This window comes from Eptatretus burgeri, chromosome 4, assembly GCF_056783735.1.
Source record: "Eptatretus burgeri isolate ZD-2024b chromosome 4, Ebu_testis_v1, whole genome shotgun sequence".
Lineage (NCBI taxonomy): Eukaryota > Metazoa > Chordata > Myxini > Myxiniformes > Myxinidae > Eptatretus > Eptatretus burgeri.
The window spans coordinates 113170924-113188423 of record NC_140964.1 but is presented as its reverse complement, the minus strand read 5'-3'; the positions used below and the strand labels follow the sequence as shown (position 1 = coordinate 113188423).

Below are 17500 nucleotides of genomic sequence, written 5' to 3'. Positions count from 1 at the left end.
AGAGATGGGGCCAAAACCTAAATGTGGTATGTTATTTCAAAAATGTTTTGGGCCCGATATGTTCTCGTGGATCAGACATTATGTGGCAGAGGTATGTGCTTTCCCAAGTGCCCTTCTAGTTATTTATTTTTATGGGGATATTGTCAACTCTGATTTAAAGGACATTACTTCATCGATCCTCTATTTGGACCTGAGTTTGAGTGGTCAGTTTGAGGAATGTGTACATGGGACTCAATTCCCCAAAATTCTGGATGATTTACTGTCAAAGTCCAGTGATGATGATGACATCATCGTATTTGTACTATAAATTATTATTGCTTGAAATTTAGTATTTGTACGAAACATAACTGTGCACGGATGTCATGCAATGGATAAACACTAAACTTTGTTTCATACAGTGTTGTGCTGCATCGGTGCACATTCAAACAATATAATAGGTATGATCAACCAAAAGTTGACAAAGGTATGCTCACCGACAAACGCCAGGTGCCATTGGAAGCAAAGTAAAGCTGACTTTTCTGGTGTTCGTCTTTGTCGAAGCATGAGAGGTGTGTCCTTTGTCAGAGCATGAGGTGCATGCCTTTCGTCGGTGCATGAGGGGTGTCCTTTGTCAGAGTAAGAGGATGAAGGACCAACATCCGAAATATCAGCTTTGCTCTGATCCCCATAATGGTGACAGCATGCCTTTTCAGATTTCAATTGATAAAACCAATCACAAAATTGCTTTATTCCATTCCGCAGCTGCATCTGTGCTGCAATTTGCTGCTTTGGCTTCAAGGACAAATGGTGGTAAACTGTGCTGCCCAGCTTCTGATATATGCCAAGGACAACCTTGGACTTTTATTATACTACTACTACTACTACTACTACTACTACTACTACTACTACTACTACTACTACTACTACTACTACTACTATTACTACTCCTACTACTACTCCTCCTCCTACTACTACTACTACTACAACTACTATGACTACCACTACTATGACTACAACTACTACTACTTCTACAAGTTAAATATCAAAATTATCTCAAACTGTGAGCAGTGATGATAGGCTTCCAGGCAGATCAGTACTTTCAGTGTTGTTGATACATCTTAAGTTGTATTTCGTCTTCAATTTGGTATGTTTAATTGCCATGGGTACTCATTCATTTGTTTAAAGTTTTGTATAAATTGGTTAAGCGGTTTCAGTGAAAAGGATTTTAATGTTTTTTTCCTTCAATCCAATATGGCTTCCAAACCACGTGACTGATAATGTCATCATTATCAACAAATTTTCCCCAAGGTTAGTCAATAATATCTGAAGTAATCATATCTTTCATATTGATCGGTGAAGCGGTTTCAAAAAAAGAGGCTTCTTGAAGGTTATATTATCAATCCAATATGGCTGCCAAACCACGTGCTTCATAATGTAATTCTTGTCAAAATTGTTTGTGCATGGGAGTCGATCATATCTGTAAAGTTTTGTTTCGATCGGTTGAGCGGTTTTAGAGAAAAGATTTTAAAGGTTTTTTTTTTTCAATCCACCATGGCTGCCAAACCACGTGACTGATGATGCCATCATTTTCAACACCTTCTCCACGTGGGTATGCGATCATATATATATATATATATATATATATATATATATATATATATATATATATATATATATATATATATATATATATATATCAAGTTTCGTATCAATTGGATAAGCGGTTTAAGAAAAGTTGATTTTTAAAGTTCTATTTGGTGAACAGGGTGAGTCCAACAAATAAAAAAAATGAATGTCCACCAAATAAAAGTCCACGAGTCACGTGGTTTGGCGGCCATCCAATATGGCCACCAAACCACGTGACTGATGACGTCATCATTGCGAAATATAATTATCCATGGCTATTCGGTGATATTTGCTGTTTCGCTTCAATCCATTCAGTGCTTTCAGAGGAGGTTTTTAAAGTTAAAAAAAACAAAAACATCCTATATGGCCGCAAATCACGTGACCGATGACGTTGCTTTTTTCAAACTTATATTCCTATGGGTAGTCGAACGTATGTTTAAAATTTCGCATCGATCCGTACGGCACTTTCAGAGAAGAAGATTTCATAAAGTTTTTCATTAAATCCGAGATGGCGGATGAAAAAGGTCAAAGTTCAAAAAACAAAATTTGTAAAGCACAAATTTACATAAGTATCTTTTATAATCAGTTAACGTTTTGTAGAATTAGCGATAATGGTTTTCTCAGAATTGTGACCATAACATTTTTCCTAGAATAAGAAAAATAATCTTTACAAGAACGATAGACTTCCTGTGAGAACCCCATTGGAAGTCTAAAAATCGGACCACTGGACCTATAGCTTATCTAATCCCTGTCCTAATATTGAAACCCCAATTTGGGAGCATTCTGACTGGTGGGTCTGGAGAAGAAGATTTTTGAAGTAATTAATGCGATTTTCCCCAAAATTGGCTGTGAGCCATTTTGACACACTTCCGGTCACGTGATCGTCATGACTTCCACAATTTAACATCCCTACCCTGGCCTAATGTTGAAACCCCAATTGGGTAGCATTCTGACTGGTGGGTCTGGAGCGGAAGGTTTTTGATGGAATTTACACGACTTTCCCAAAAATGTCCGATGTCCGCCATTTTGACACACTTCTGGTCACGTGATCGGCATGGCCTTCACAATTTAACATCCCTACCCTGCTCTAATGTAACCCAAATTTGGTAGCACTCTGACAGTGCTGTTTGCCATACGGAAGAAGATTTGCCATACGGAAGTCTGGAGAAGAAGATTTTTGAAGGAATTTACGCGATTTTCCCCAAAATTGGCTGTGGGCCATTTTGACACACTTCCGGTTACGTGATCGTCATGACTTCCACAATTTAACACCCCTACCCTGTCCTAATCTTGTAACCCAAATTTGGTAGCACTCTGACAGGTGGGTCTGGAGAAGAAGATTTTTGAAGGAATTTACGCGATTTTCCCCAAAATTGACTGTGGGCCATTTTGACACACTTCCGGTCACGTGATCGTCATGACTTCCACAATTTAATATCTCTACCCTGGCGTAATGTTGAAACCCCAATTTGGTAGCATTCTGACTGCTGGTTCTGGAGAAGATTTTGGAAAAAAATTCACTAAATCGGCCATTTTGACATACTGAAGGTCACTTGACTGGAACGAGCTTTGCAGTCTCCATTACTAGTCAGGAGCAGAACGTTGCTGTCATATTTATACTGGATCGGGCCAGCGGTTTGCCCAGAGAAGTCGAAATAGAATACGGATGGACGGACGGACGGACGGACAGACAGACAGACAGACAGACAGACAGACAGACAGACAGACAGACAGACAGACAGACAGACAGACAGACAGACAGACAGACAGACAGACAGACAGACAGACAGACAGACAGACAGACAGACAGACAGACAGACAGACAGACAGACAGACAGACAGACAGACAGACAGACAGACAGACAGACAGACAGACAGACAGACAGACAGACAGACAGACAGACAGACAGACATACAGACATACAGACATACAGACATACAGACATACAGACATACAGACATACAGACATACATACATACAGACATACATACATACATACAGACATACATACATACATACATACATACATACAGACATACAGACATACAGACATACAGACATACATACAGACAGACATACAGACATACAGACATACAGACATACAGACATACAGACAGACGGACAGTGCACCATGCTCTTCCACCGCCCACAATCCCAATTCCAGATAAGCTAATAATAGTGACAATAAAAACATCACATGAATAATTAATCATCATGGCAATCAGATCAGAGACAACCATAAAAGGTTCACACATTGACCCACACCGAACCTTGTTAACGCAGTGATTCCACAACTGCATGGTAAGTATACCATAGTGCATGGTATTTGCAGTCCCTGTTCACCCTCTTCTGGCAGATTCCAGGGCATTGAGGAAACGTTACCTGTTGCACGACTTGCAAGACCGATGGGGTTCCAACTTTAAACGTATGTTTGATGATCACATCTGCTGTGTATACATGTATACATAAATATATATTGTTACGAATTTGGAATTCGATTGCACACAACATACAGGTTCCTTTAGTCAGCGATGTCGATAAGTGCTTATTCCCTAGAAAGCTCAACTTCCATTGTTTAAATGTTCAGAAATCGATTAGATGCGCTGCAGATTGATTTAATAGTTATGGAAGGAACAATGGAGACATCCCTCCCCCTCTTCTGCGAAGAGGAAGAACCCTGCCGTCCCGTGACTCATGATGTCAACAACTCCCCCCCACCCGTGGTTGAGCGGGGGGATGGATCACGAGGGCATGAGTCACGCCGGGCGTGGAGGAGGGGGGGGCAGAGAAGGATAAGGACGAGATCCTTTCTTTGTTCTTGGTTAGTTAGCTTTTTGCTTCGGCAGAGAGTAGCCGTTCAGCAGACCGTCGGGTCTTGCTTGGCTTGCGTTGGAATGGAGGACGGTGGAAGCTTTTTGCTTCGACTGGCTCGGTGAGCTTCCGCTGAGGCCTGGCTCAGGAGGAGGCTTTTTGCTTTGGTGGTTCAGTGAGCTTCGCCTTCTGTTTGGCTCGGGAGAGCTTTTTGCTTCAAGCTGCCCTGTTTGGAAGGAAGTTAAGCCGGTCGCTCGGCTCGAGCTGTGAGTTGTGAATTCTTCTTGGTTCGTGGAGCTCTTTGTTCTCCATTTTGGTTCCCGGCTTGGTGCGACTCATCGACCTCTTCATGGAGGTGGTTCCTCGGGGAAGCGACGCATCGACGGGAAGGATCGGCGCCTCGTCTCACCAGCACGTGTTGAGAAGCGCGGGAGGATTTGCGGGAGCTCGGGAAGGATCGCGGCTCGGCGATTGAATCCAGCTCACTCTCGCTGGAGCCCGGGTCCGAACAACTTGAAGACCACACGAGGTGGAGAGGTTCGAGATGGGCTCTGGGTTTCTGCTCACCTGTCCTCCAAGCTGGAGCTCGTTATTAAAGGCCTCTGCCACTATTTCTTGGGTGTGTGTGTGTGTGCGTACGTGTGTCCATGGGCCTGTCTAATAAGTAGGAACTGCTGTTAAGTGCAAGTGACTGTACATAATAAGTAGACGGTTGTAGTTCTTTTGTCGTGCATTTGTTGCTTGTATAATTGCATACATGTTTTGCCTTGTTTAATTGCATACGTGCTTTATTATAATAGATGTCCTTGTTTGAATGTAAACCTGTTCGTTGCGTCCATTCCCTCATTGAACTGCCCCATCTTGCACTCGGAATATAGTTGGTTTTTAAATAACCAATAAATAGAATCGGGTCCGGCGAGGTCTGGCGATAATACCCGCTCGATTATCCCAGAACGGAATGGACCGCTTAAGCGATTCGTGTCCAAGCAGGCCTTCGCCGAGGTACGGTCCCTCGGTAGGTTACCTGCACGGCTACTTAGGTATATCGATATTCGGCGATTGACCCTATTTCGTGTGGGTAGAATACGGACTGTGCCCTGGTGGAATTAAAAAACCCACCCGTGACTGGTTTCTGGCGTTGTTCCAGAAAGTCACGACTGGATTGTCTGTTCGGTGGGCGAAGCGACCGCTATTGGTTCGACGCGGTCGTTCGCACACCGACGGGTGGAATTCGACAACACTGGTGTCGAGGAGTGGGAAAACAAACTCTCCCGCCTCCAACAAAATTAACAGAACCGGATCAAGGGTGTGCGAGGCGACCCTCCGGTTCCATTAAAAAAACGAGCTTTTAAATTATTTCCGTTAAGCAAGATGGCGGTTCAAGGCGAACGGGAGCAGGGGGTAATGAATTTAGAAATGTTAGAAATCATGGCTCAGGGCGAAATGACTGTGCAGAACATGCCCGTTATGCAGGTTGAACACCCCCCACAAACAAATGCAGAGTCCGCAATGGGCGCAGCGGCGGGGGCCGCGGCGGGGGCCGCGGTGTATGACACCCCCCCTCCCCTCCTCCGTCAAAATCCCTCCTCGGTCCCTGGCGGATCTGCACCCGTTAATGGCGAAGCGACTGCCACCGGGCCACCTGACATGAGCCAGCTATTAGAAATATTGCTGGCAAAAATGGATGTAAATCCCCCTCTTCTGCAAAGAGGAAGAACCCTGCCGTCCCGTGACTCATGATGTCAACAACTCCCTCCCACCCGTGGCTGAGCGGGGGGGGTGGGGGGGATGGATCATGGAGACGACGGAAATAATAAAAGGAATAACAGAGACACGGGAGGTAGAAACGCTAGAGGAGAGACGACACGATGAACACGAAAGTAAAGACGAGGACACACACATGGAGGTAGTGGAGGACAATGAGGGGGAGCTCGGGGAATGTCTTGTGACCCGGTGCAAGCAGCCGGATAGCCTCCTTCAGGAACGAGGGGAGGGAATGTGCCCCCTTGAAGCAGATCACGACCAGGTGGGTCCGGTCGAGCCTTGCGAGGAAGAGGGGGCGAGTGCTGTGAATGGGTGCACGCGGAGCTTTGGGGTTATGGAAACCCCGGGACCCCTTGTGGTGGTGCTAATTCCCAGCGTGGTTGTTCCGGTGTGTGTGGTGTCGAAATGTGTGTTTGCGAGTGTGCCGAAATGCGTGCTTTCCAGCACGCATGGTGTGGATGAGGCACCGTGTGTGGATGAAACACCGCGTGTGGATGAGGCACCGTGTGTGGATGAAACACCGCGTGTGTATATGAAACACCGCGTGTGGATGAAACACCGTGTGTGAGAGGAACCGCGTGTGTGAGTAGTATGGTGTGTGTGAGTGAAAGGCGATGTGTGAGAGAGACTGTGTGTGTGAGGTGGCGGTATGAGAGGGAGATGGCGGTTAGCATGCGGGAGACTGCAACCGCATGTCCTAGTGTAATGGTGAGGTGTGTGAGCGTCGTGGCACGCAGAAGTGTGCGCGTTGAATGGCGACGATGACTGCGACAGATGAGGGACAAAAGCTGGGTAGCGGTCGTAGTTGGTTTGAGAATCGTGCCGGGTTTGCACTGCAGTGCGCCCGGAGTCCGTGCTGTGGTACGCACGAGGCCGCCACGTGCGCGGCTACGCGAGTGAAACCCGGTCCGGAAACGTACGCGGTGGATTAGCCAATCCCGCGGGACGGACAGAATCTAGGCTGGATTGTGAATTTGGAACGGACGGGTTTTCCAGACGAGCATGTGTGTGAAGCTCCGACAAGCAGAGCACATGTGCTCGCGTGGGGAACCCCTCGAAACACGAGGTTTGCTTTGGATGCGCAGGGTGACGTCGTGGCTGCATGGTTGAAATCCGGCAGAAGGGAATCCCTGCCGGATGTTACCGTCCAAGGGGACGAGAAACGAGAACAGCTGCCATGACATTACGGGGAAATAGCGCAGGCTGTGAGTTGCCACGCTGGTGAGCGCAAGAAGAAGAATAAAAAAAGAAGTAAAGCGAGCCTCGCCACTTCGAGTGGACATGAGCCCCAGGCAGGGGGTGGAAGACCCCCTTGCTTGGGGGCACAGGAAGTACTAGTTGGGGGGATGGGTTAGCGATAGTTAGACCGGCTTCGTGGGGCAGGGATAAGTCCTCATGGAGCCCGTGGAATGGACTAGTAAGAGCGATTTCAGTTTAGATTTAGGAAATGGGAATTGTTGGATTTTTTTTTGGAGACATGGACAGACTGGAAATGTGTAGTGGCGACGTAGTTTAGCTACGTAGAGTAAATGGAACGTGCATGAGTTTTAAGGGATGACGAGGGAGCACGAGTTAGTCAGGGGATTTAGTTAGAAGGATGGCAGTGTGGAGTGTTGGTGTGAGTTGCGAAATGGAAAGTGTGTGAGGAATGAGTGTGGGACAGTGGGCCCAAGTGTGCGGGTGGAGCGAATGTGGTATGCATGGTGCGATGACTGATTGGGGGAGGAGTGATTCTCACCCAAGTGACCCCGGGGTCAGTTTAATGTTAGCTCGTGAGTTATTCAAATTTACTAAAAGGAGGTCGTTTTGTTGTTGGTGTCGAGAGAAGGCACGAAACCCATTTGGAGGGGTGCAAGAGTTCATGGACCGGCTGGGAGCGTGGCTGTGGAAAGTTGAGTATTTGTTTTGTGGGGGCACTGGACTAGTCGGCCAGAGTAGGCCAAGGGCCCAAGAGGGGCCGAGATAGTGTAGTGGGCACGGGCGACCCGTCGGAAACGGGACCCGTAGCGCCAGAATGCCACGGGGGCAGTGTAGTGGGCACGGGCGGCCCTCGGAAAGGGACCTGGGGCATCAACACGCCATGTGGGCATCAGAGGGGGGCAATGCCAGAGAGGGCAACCCCCCGCATTGTCGGGAGCAGCTATGCTCGGAGGCAGCCTGCGGGCCTGGGGGTGCCATGGTTAGAGTTTGGCCGAGGGGGAGTTCATGCCAGTTGAGCCACGCTGCCCAGCCAGGAAATTGTGCGAGGGCATGAATGAAAATTTGAGGGCAAGGCCCAAATTTTTAATGGACACCAACACAGGCGATGGGAATCATGGTTTTAAGAACCTATAGTTTTAAAGTGTGAGGTGTTTTTGGAAAGCCCCGGGGTAGTTTCAGGTTAATGAATGTCAGGGTAGATAGGAGATGTACCCCTTCGCACCATCCATCCCTTCGCTCGTTGTCGGCCGCTGGACTCACCTTCGTCGATCGCTGAACTCTGAGGAGGCCATTCTGAAGCTTCGTTGAGCCTCGAGACAGGACACGAGTTTCTCCCTATTCCCCTCCAGAGAGGGAATGTAGGGGTTGGGAGTTGGCTAGGTTGACAGGATAGGTTAGCCAGACAGGGACGATAAAAGGGGTTAGGGAGGCAATTATAAAAGGGAAATAAAAATAATAAAAATAAAGAGGAGCGAAATTTTGTTGTGTTTTGTGGCAAATTAAGGGAGTGGGTATAGACAGAGACAGGCAAAGGCGATAGAGTGGGGGGGAGACAGTAGGCTGGGTCCAAGCCCGCCTTCAGAGCGGCTGACACCACCGCACTCCCTCCAGACCTGTTGGAACCACACCAGAGGTCGGCCAGCTTCACATGCCGGCGTGTTGTGCTGCAGCCGCCTGTTCTGCATGGACTTACCTTGCCATGCCTAGTTGCCTGCCTCTGCCATGATCCCATGCCTGCTCGCCCTTGTTTGCGTTTGCCCCTGTGTCCATGCATCACCATGTGCGCCAGGACCATCCAGTTTTGCAAGGGCTGCCCTGCAGGCAGCCCATGCATCCATCATGCTCATTTGTGTTTTGCGACCATCTCCATCCATTCCCCTGCATCAATGACTTTGTAATGACTTTTACCTTTTCCCTTTCACAGATCACAGGTCCTGGGCCATGGTTAAGTAATGGATAAGTTGAGTGAAAATTGTAAATACGTGGAACCTCACCTGCATGTTTGTTTTAGCGCCGGCACTTTTAGTTAAGTTGTCCGAATGAGTCTGAGAGTTTGTTTAGTTAGTTACGCAGCGCATTAGGTTATTTATTTTTGGGACACGTATTAAGAAATGTCGCACTCAGGGATTCGAAGGTAGAACGTACTAGGGGAAAACTTACACATGCTGGTCACACAAAAATTTGACGACTCGGGATGAGTCTGTAAAAAGGGTAGGGTGTAGTGTTACGAATTTGGAATTTGATTGCACACAACATACAGGTTCCCTTAGTCAGCGATGTCGATAAGTGCTTGTTCCCTAGATAGCTCACCTTCCATTGTTTAAATGTTCAGAAATCGATGAGATGCACTGCAGATCGATTTAATAGTTTGGGAACGAACAAGGGAGACATCCCTCCCCCTCTTCTGCAAAGAGGAAGAACCCTGCCGTCCCGTGACTCATGATGTCAACAACTCCCTCCCACCCGTGGCTGAGCGGGGGGGGGGGGGGGATGGATCACGAGGGCATGAGTCACGCCGGGCGTGGAGGAGGGTGGCGGAGAAGGATAAGGATGAGATCCTTTCTTTGTTCTTGGTTAGTAAGCTTTTTACTTCGGCAGAGAGGAGCCGTTCAGCAGACCGTCGGGTCCTGCTTCGCTTGCGTTAGGGTTGAGGCCTGCGGAAGCTTTTTGCTTCGACTGGCTCAGTGAGCTCCGGCTGAGGCCTGGCTCAGGAGGAGGCTTTTTGCTTTGGTGGTTCAGTGAGCTTCACCTTCTGTTTGGCTCGGGAGAGCTTTTTGCTTCAAGCTGCCCTGTTTGGAAGGAAGTTAAGCCGGTCGCTCGGCTCGAGCTGTGAGTGGTGGCTTCTTCTTCTTGGTTCGTGGAGCTCTTTGTTCTCCATTTTGGTTCCCGGCTTGGTGCGATTCATCGACCTCTTCATGGAGGTGGTTCCTCGAGGAAGCGACGCATCGACGGGAAGGTTCGGCGCCTCGTCTCACCAGCACGTGTTGAGAAGCGCGGGAGGATTCGCGGGAGCTCGGGAAGGATCGCGGCTCGGCGATTGGATCGAGCTCGCTCTCGTTGGAGCCCGGGTTCGAACAACTTGAAGACCACACGAGATGGAGAGGTTCGAGATAGGCTCTGGGTTTTAGCTCACCTGTCCTCCGAGCTGGAGCTCGTTATTAAAGGCCTCTGCCACCATTTCTTGGGTGTGTGTGTGTGTGCGTACCTGTGTCCGTAGGCCCATCTCATAAGGAGGAACTGCTGTTAAGTGCAAGTGACTGTACATAATAAGTAGACGGTTGTTGTTCTTCTTTCGTGCTTTTGTTGCTTGTATAATTGCATACGTGTTTTGCCTTGTTTAATTGCATACGTGCTTTATTATAATAGATGTCCTTGTTTGAATGTAAACCTGTTCGTCCATTCCCTCATTGAACTGCCCCATCTTGCACTCGGAATATAGTTGGTTTTTAAATAACCGATAAATAGAATCGGTTTCGGCGAGGTCTGGTGATAATACCCGCTCGGTTATCCCAGAACAGAACGGACCGCTTTAGCGGTTCGTGTCCAAGTAGGTCTTCGCCGAGGTACGGTTCCTCGGTAGGTTAACGGCGCGGGTACTTCGGTTTATCGATATTCGGTGATTGACCCTATTTCGCGCAGGTAGAATACGGACTGTACCCTGGTGGGATTAAAAACTCACCCGTGACTGGTTTCTGGCGTTGTTCCAGAAAGTCACGACTGGATTGTCCGTTCGGTGGGCGAAGCGACCGCTATTGGTTAGACGCGGTCGTTCGCACACCGACGGGCGGGAATTCTACAACAATATCTATATCATGATTATATAGATATATAAATCATGATTCTAGATATTAATGTAATTTTTATAATTCAAAATGTTAAAGTCATCTTGTGTGATTATTATTGATTACAACGGTCATCGATGTGATTCCTGAAATTTTGGATCATCTGACGTTTTGAAGGAAATGTTGATGGTAATCAATCGGATTTTAATGAAATATTCATATTCGAGTTGTCATTTTTGAATTGCAATAACCCAGTTCACATGAATCAGTGTTTTGGGGAAAAAGCTCGAATTGATGGGATTTGAAAGAAATTTTTTTTATTAATTTATTTTTTATTTCAAGGAACGGAGTATTCGATGATTAATTAATTATTTTTTTGTGAAACAATGGATGTCTGAGATATTGATGTAAAGATGGTGCGTTTGTGCAATGAAGGGTCCGATTTGTGTGCCGACGAGTAGCTTCCTCGAGCTGATCGATGGTCCATTCTCGTTGACCATACCAGCAAGACCGATGGACTAATTGCCACGACCCCGTTGGAGAGTGGTCAGCTCGCTGTCACACGGTTGGGGGTTGGGTGACCGTGTTGGGGAGTGGGGAGTGGGTTGGTGGGGGTATCTCGAAGCAGTTTAAAATGCGTAGCCGGAATGGCCGTGGTTACACCCCCTTCTTTCCTGCAGACAACCCCCTCACCCCAATTCCTAGACCCCCGCTCCGAGATCCTGAGCCAATAGCTGCAGTGCAGGCGGCGGCTTTTGTTTGCCTTCCGAACCGCCCGCTCTCATTGCCGTCCCGTCGGGCGCTGCGTTCACATCTCTAGTAATCGCGCTCGCGAACTTCCTCGCACACCTTTCCAGGTTCGTGCATCCAGGTAGACTCTTTGCATTAAGCCGGACGTCGTGCCGTGTTCGCACAGTTTCTAAAGCTGGCTTCGTGATTCTGCAAAAGGATTTTTCGGGAGAACCTCGGAGGAAGCGCCCCCTGGATTGCGTTCTTGCTCCGGAGAGACTCCGCGGGAGCCTTCTTGTCGAGTCCCATTTGTCTGTCCGTGCAGACTTGTGTCTCCACCCATCCACACCCTACCAAAAAGCCCCCTCCCCCCCTCTTCCCCTCCCCTTCCTCCTGCACCTCCGGCTATGGCGGCACCTACGGGGGTCTTCATCCTGACCATCTGGGGGATTTTGTGGCTGAGCGTGAGGACCCGATCCCCGGTGGACTCACGGGAAGGTTAGCAACTCGATAATATTTCTGTTTGGAGGATCGACCATGTCCCTCTCTCATCTACAACCTTGTCCTTTGGTCAATTACAATCGTGTCTGTCCCAACATATCTCTCAACTACAACCTTTGTTTGTGACTATAAAATATTTCTCCATCACTCAGTCATGCTTTGATGCCTCTTACAACCTTATCTCTTTGTCGACTACAACCACGCCACTCATAACCGTGACTTCCACTCCTTCATATGACCATCTCTCCTTCCACTTCAAACATTACTCTTTCGACCCTCACACTGTCACACCAACACCTTTACATCACCTACAATCCTGCATTCCATTGATCACAACAAAATTTCTCCATCATTCAAAAGCACAACAATCAACCACTCATCACCATACTTTAGCATCCACAACCATGATCTTTTATCACCCACAACAATGATCTTTTATCACCCACAACAATGATCTTTTATCACCCACAAACATGATATTTTATCACCCACAAACATGATCTTTTATCACCCACAACAATGATCTTTTATCATCCACAACCACGATCTTTTATCATCCACAACCATGATCTTTTATCACCCACAACAATGATCTTTTATCACCCACAAACATGATCTTTTATCACCCACAACCATGATCTTTTATCAGCCACAACCATGATCTTTTATCATCCACAACCACGATCTTTTATCATCCACAACCATGACCTTTTATCATCCACAACCATGATCTTTTATCACTCACAACCATGATCTTTTATCACCCACAACCATGATCTTTTATCACTCACAACCATGAGCTTTTATCATCCACAACCATGATCTTTTATCACTCACAACCATGATCTTTTATCATCCACAACCATGATCTTTTATCATCCACAACCATGATCTTTTATCATCCACAACCATGATCTTTTATCACTCACAACCATGATCTTTTATCACCCACAACCATGATCTTTTATCACCCACAACCATGATCTTTTATCACCCACAACCATGATCTTTTATCACCCACAACCATGATCTTTTATCATCCACAACCATGATCTTCTATCATCCACAACCATGATCTTTTATCATCCACAACCATGATCTTTTATCACTCACATCCATGCACTTCGACTCTCCGCATCCATGCTCTTCCACCGCCCACATCCATGCACATCGACTATCCACATCCATGCTCTTCCACCGCCCACATCCATGCACATCGACTATCCACATCCATGCTCTTCCACCGCCCACATCCATGCACATCGACTCTCCACATCCATGCTCTTCCACCGCCCACATCCATGCTCTTCCACCACCCACATGCATGCTCTTCCACCGCCCACATCCATGTCCATGCTCTTGCACTATCCACATCCATGCTCTTCCACCGCCCACATCCATGCTCTTCCACCACCCACATGCATGCTCTTTCACCGCCCACATGCAGGCTCTTCCACCGCCCACATCCATGTACTTCGAGTAGCCACATCCATGCTCTTCCACTATCCACATCCATGCTCTTCCACCGCCCACATCCACGCTCTTCCATCGCCCACATCCATGCTCTTCCACCGCCCACATCCATGCTCTTCCACCACCCACATCCATGCACTTCGAGTAGCCACATTCATGCTCTTCCACTGCCCACATTCATGCTCTTCCACTGCCCACATCCATGCTCTTCCACTGGCTGCAACTACACTCTTCCATGGCCACAACCACATTCTTGCACAGCCACAAGAATACTTCCACCACCCACAGTTACGTTCGTCCATCTGTCAGGATTATGTCTTCATCTCCCACAACTACATCCCTGAAGCCTCTATAATCAGGACCCAGGACATGTCCTCCACCTTTGATATCCATCTTATTGCCTCTATCCCTTTTGTATTTGCATATTTACCCTTTTTTATCATTATCAAACATCATATGCTTTCCTCTCCACAAGCTGCATGAGTTTCTGTTTGAATCGAAAATGTGTGAGAACCTTCACCACATCAACCACCACCTCAACCACAAGTATGAGAACGACCATGATAATGACTAAAAAAAAACCAATGCAACTACACCCCATTAATATCCCTACAGAGTACAAACATTCACCACTGCAATAGCCATAAAAATCACAACCACAATTTTCATTACCGTCACCACAACTGACATCATCAAGAGTAGAATATCCATAACTATCACCACCACAACGATAAGAACCACCATCGTGATTACTACATTTCCCACCAAAACATCACAGCCACTCGCATCACCACAGCTATAACCACCACACCGCCACCACTTAAACAATCTCCACGTATTTTGATGGGTTTGTGTGATACAGCAGGATTGGGTATCCTTTGTCCATCCATTCCACTTGTGGCTTTGATAATGCTGAGAAAGGACCTCACGTGTTACCTCCTCAAAGTTATTGAAAGTCATTCGTCCCTTTCAATGGGTTTGCTGTATTCTTCAACAAAACATTAACTGATAAATAGTGTGCGTAGGAGGGGATGTGTGGTTTTTGTCGATGATCGTTGGGTCATATTTATTTATATTTGGGCATTTTGTTTCTGTTATTATCGATAAAACAAGTTTTCTTATCTGTACCTTGTATCATTGCATCCTTCAGCTTGTCCCTTATCCTAATTCAGAGCAAAAGAAGAGAAAACTTTTGCTCTTCCATTTCTGTTTTGTGTGACAACCCGTGCACACATTGTTGGCAGCTCAAACATGGTGTGGATGACCTGATGTGCAGAAAATGTGCAGAGTGTGCGGAGCAGGGGCACAAGATTTCAATCCACCGGATGTTGTAGTCGTACTTTACTTTGTTACCTGAACCGCACGTAATCAGTTGTTGTGGCCACACGGAATATGTGTTGATGAGATGGACTTGTCTGCGTTTTCTCAAGCGGCACCATTTTTGGCTTAAGGCTATCTCTGAGTTGGATTTTATGGTGTTGGTTAGCCAGCTAGTTCTCAGGAATTACGAAGAGCCAACACCTCTCAATTGGCAAATAGCAATATGGAGCTGTTCTTCGATGGACCCTTATATTGATTTGTTTAGAATTAAATATTCCAGATTGGGATCTCTCTCCATCGAGTGCAGCCTGTGGCTGCTAGTTGCATCATTGGTTGGGACGCGGCAATGCTGCTGATGCAGTCTCCCCCTTACCAGTACACTGGTACTCATTTTACCGACCTCGGAAGGATGACAGGCTGAGTCAACCTCCTGGTGTATATTAATTCAGCGGCCAACAGGGCTTGAACTCAGGACCCAAGGATCCCAAGTCGCCAAGCCAACACCAGGCTTCCAGATTGGGATAGAATGCTTTGAGTTTATGACATTGACTTATTGTGATGTCGTGACAGTGCTTCCTTCGAAGGTGTCTTTTTCTTTGATTTTTTTATTTATTGTAACTTCATTATATTACCACTTTCTTACCTTAACTTACCTTCTAATAGGATCATGTCATGGCAAATGATCTGTATTTGAGTGTATTCATGATAAGATTTTGGATTTTGTCAGTTTCTGATCCTTGACTGGAGAATTATCAACCATTATATCAGCACTGTATTTGCAGATGAAGGCACTCAGGTGTGGGTCTTGTGGAACTGAAGATCAAGAAGTGGTGGCAGATGGACCATAATTGATAAAAGGGCTTTTTTTTGTGCAGCAGCCATAATCTCAACTGAGAACGACTATTGCACTGTGGATGAAATGCATATATATATATATATATATATATATATATATATATATATATATATATATATATATCTCTTCTTCTTCTTCTTTCGGCTGCTCCCGTTAGGGGTCGCCACAGCGGATCATCCGAATGATCCGCATAGTGATTTGGCAGATGTTTTACGCCAGATGCCCTTCCTGACGCAACCCTGATCGCCTCTTACAACACAGGGATATGGTACACCTATTTTAACCGGGGCATACACCGGCCCAGTACACTGGACCTCACTTTGCCAACCTCGGAAGGATGACAGGCTGAGTCAACCCCCTGGTGTATTAATTCAGTGGCCTAACGGGGCTTGAACTCAGGACCTTTTGGATCCCAAGCCACTGCCCTAACCATTGCGCCAACACCAGGTATGTATATATATATATATATATATATATATATATATATATATATATATATATATATATATATATATATATATATATATATATATATATATATATATATATATATATATATATATATATATATATATATATATATATATATATATATATGACCGTTTTTACAGCAATTTTTCCCTGCTGTGCAGGGGTTGGGCTTTTTCTTGAGGCAATTTTTTTTTTATGGCCGGATGCCCTTCCTGACGCCAACCCTGGTCGCCTCTTACAATACACAGGGATATGGTACACCTATTCTAACCGGGGCATACACCGGGACCAGTACACTGGTACTCACTTCGCCGACCTCAGATGGATGACAGGCTGAGTCAACCCCTGGTGTTAATTCAGCAGCCAACGGGGCTTGAACTCAGGATCCTAGGATCCCAAGTCGCCACCCTAACCACTAAGCCAACACCAGGCTATATATATATATATTTACGAATTAGCCGATTCGGACAGCCATGCACGACCGCTTAAGGCCCAATCGCAGTCGCGCGTCCGCTGAAACCCGGAATTCAGTCGTAGCTTCCGGACAACTCCAGAAACCTGCTCCAGATGCCTTAACACATCATAAACTGTCAATATTCTGTCCACGCGGTACAGGGTTAATCGCCGAATCTCGATATACCTAATTATCCGCGCAGACAGAAGTACCGAGAATTTATACCTCAACGGAACTTGTATGGAAACGAGCTGCGAAGCACGCTCGTTCCGTGTGCAATGCCGAGCAATTTTAATCGCCAAGTTCCCTTGGACCAATTACCACTTTAATTTGGCTTTAATAGCTGGCTAATTTCCCGAATGTGCCGTGGAAGTCAATGGGAGGAAATGACGCAACGAGCAGATTGACATTCAAACAATGGGGACATTTATTGATACATGCATGCAATCAATGGGGGAAGGGGGCAAGACAAGAGCAAAGCCTACAGCCGACGTCTATTCAATAATTTACAGGCATGCACTTAATTCAGTTCT

At 46.4% G+C, this 17500-nt stretch overlaps 1 protein-coding gene across 8 annotated transcripts in view; it reads left to right on the top strand.

The window, feature by feature from the left end:
• LRP1 (LDL receptor related protein 1) overlaps window positions 1–17500 on the top strand; it is a 583330-nt gene that overhangs the window by 171605 nt on the left and 394225 nt on the right. Inside the window, exon 1 of one of the 8 annotated variants that reach the window (XM_085879747.1) lies at window positions 11965–12390. The exons of the other annotated variants lie outside the window; for them this stretch is intronic. Coding sequence (XP_085735873.1) covers window positions 12300–12390 — 91 coding nt within the window. The 5' untranslated portion in view covers window positions 11965–12299. Of the gene's footprint in view, window positions 1–11964; window positions 12391–17500 lie in introns of those variants that run through there. 8 annotated transcript variants of the gene reach the window in all.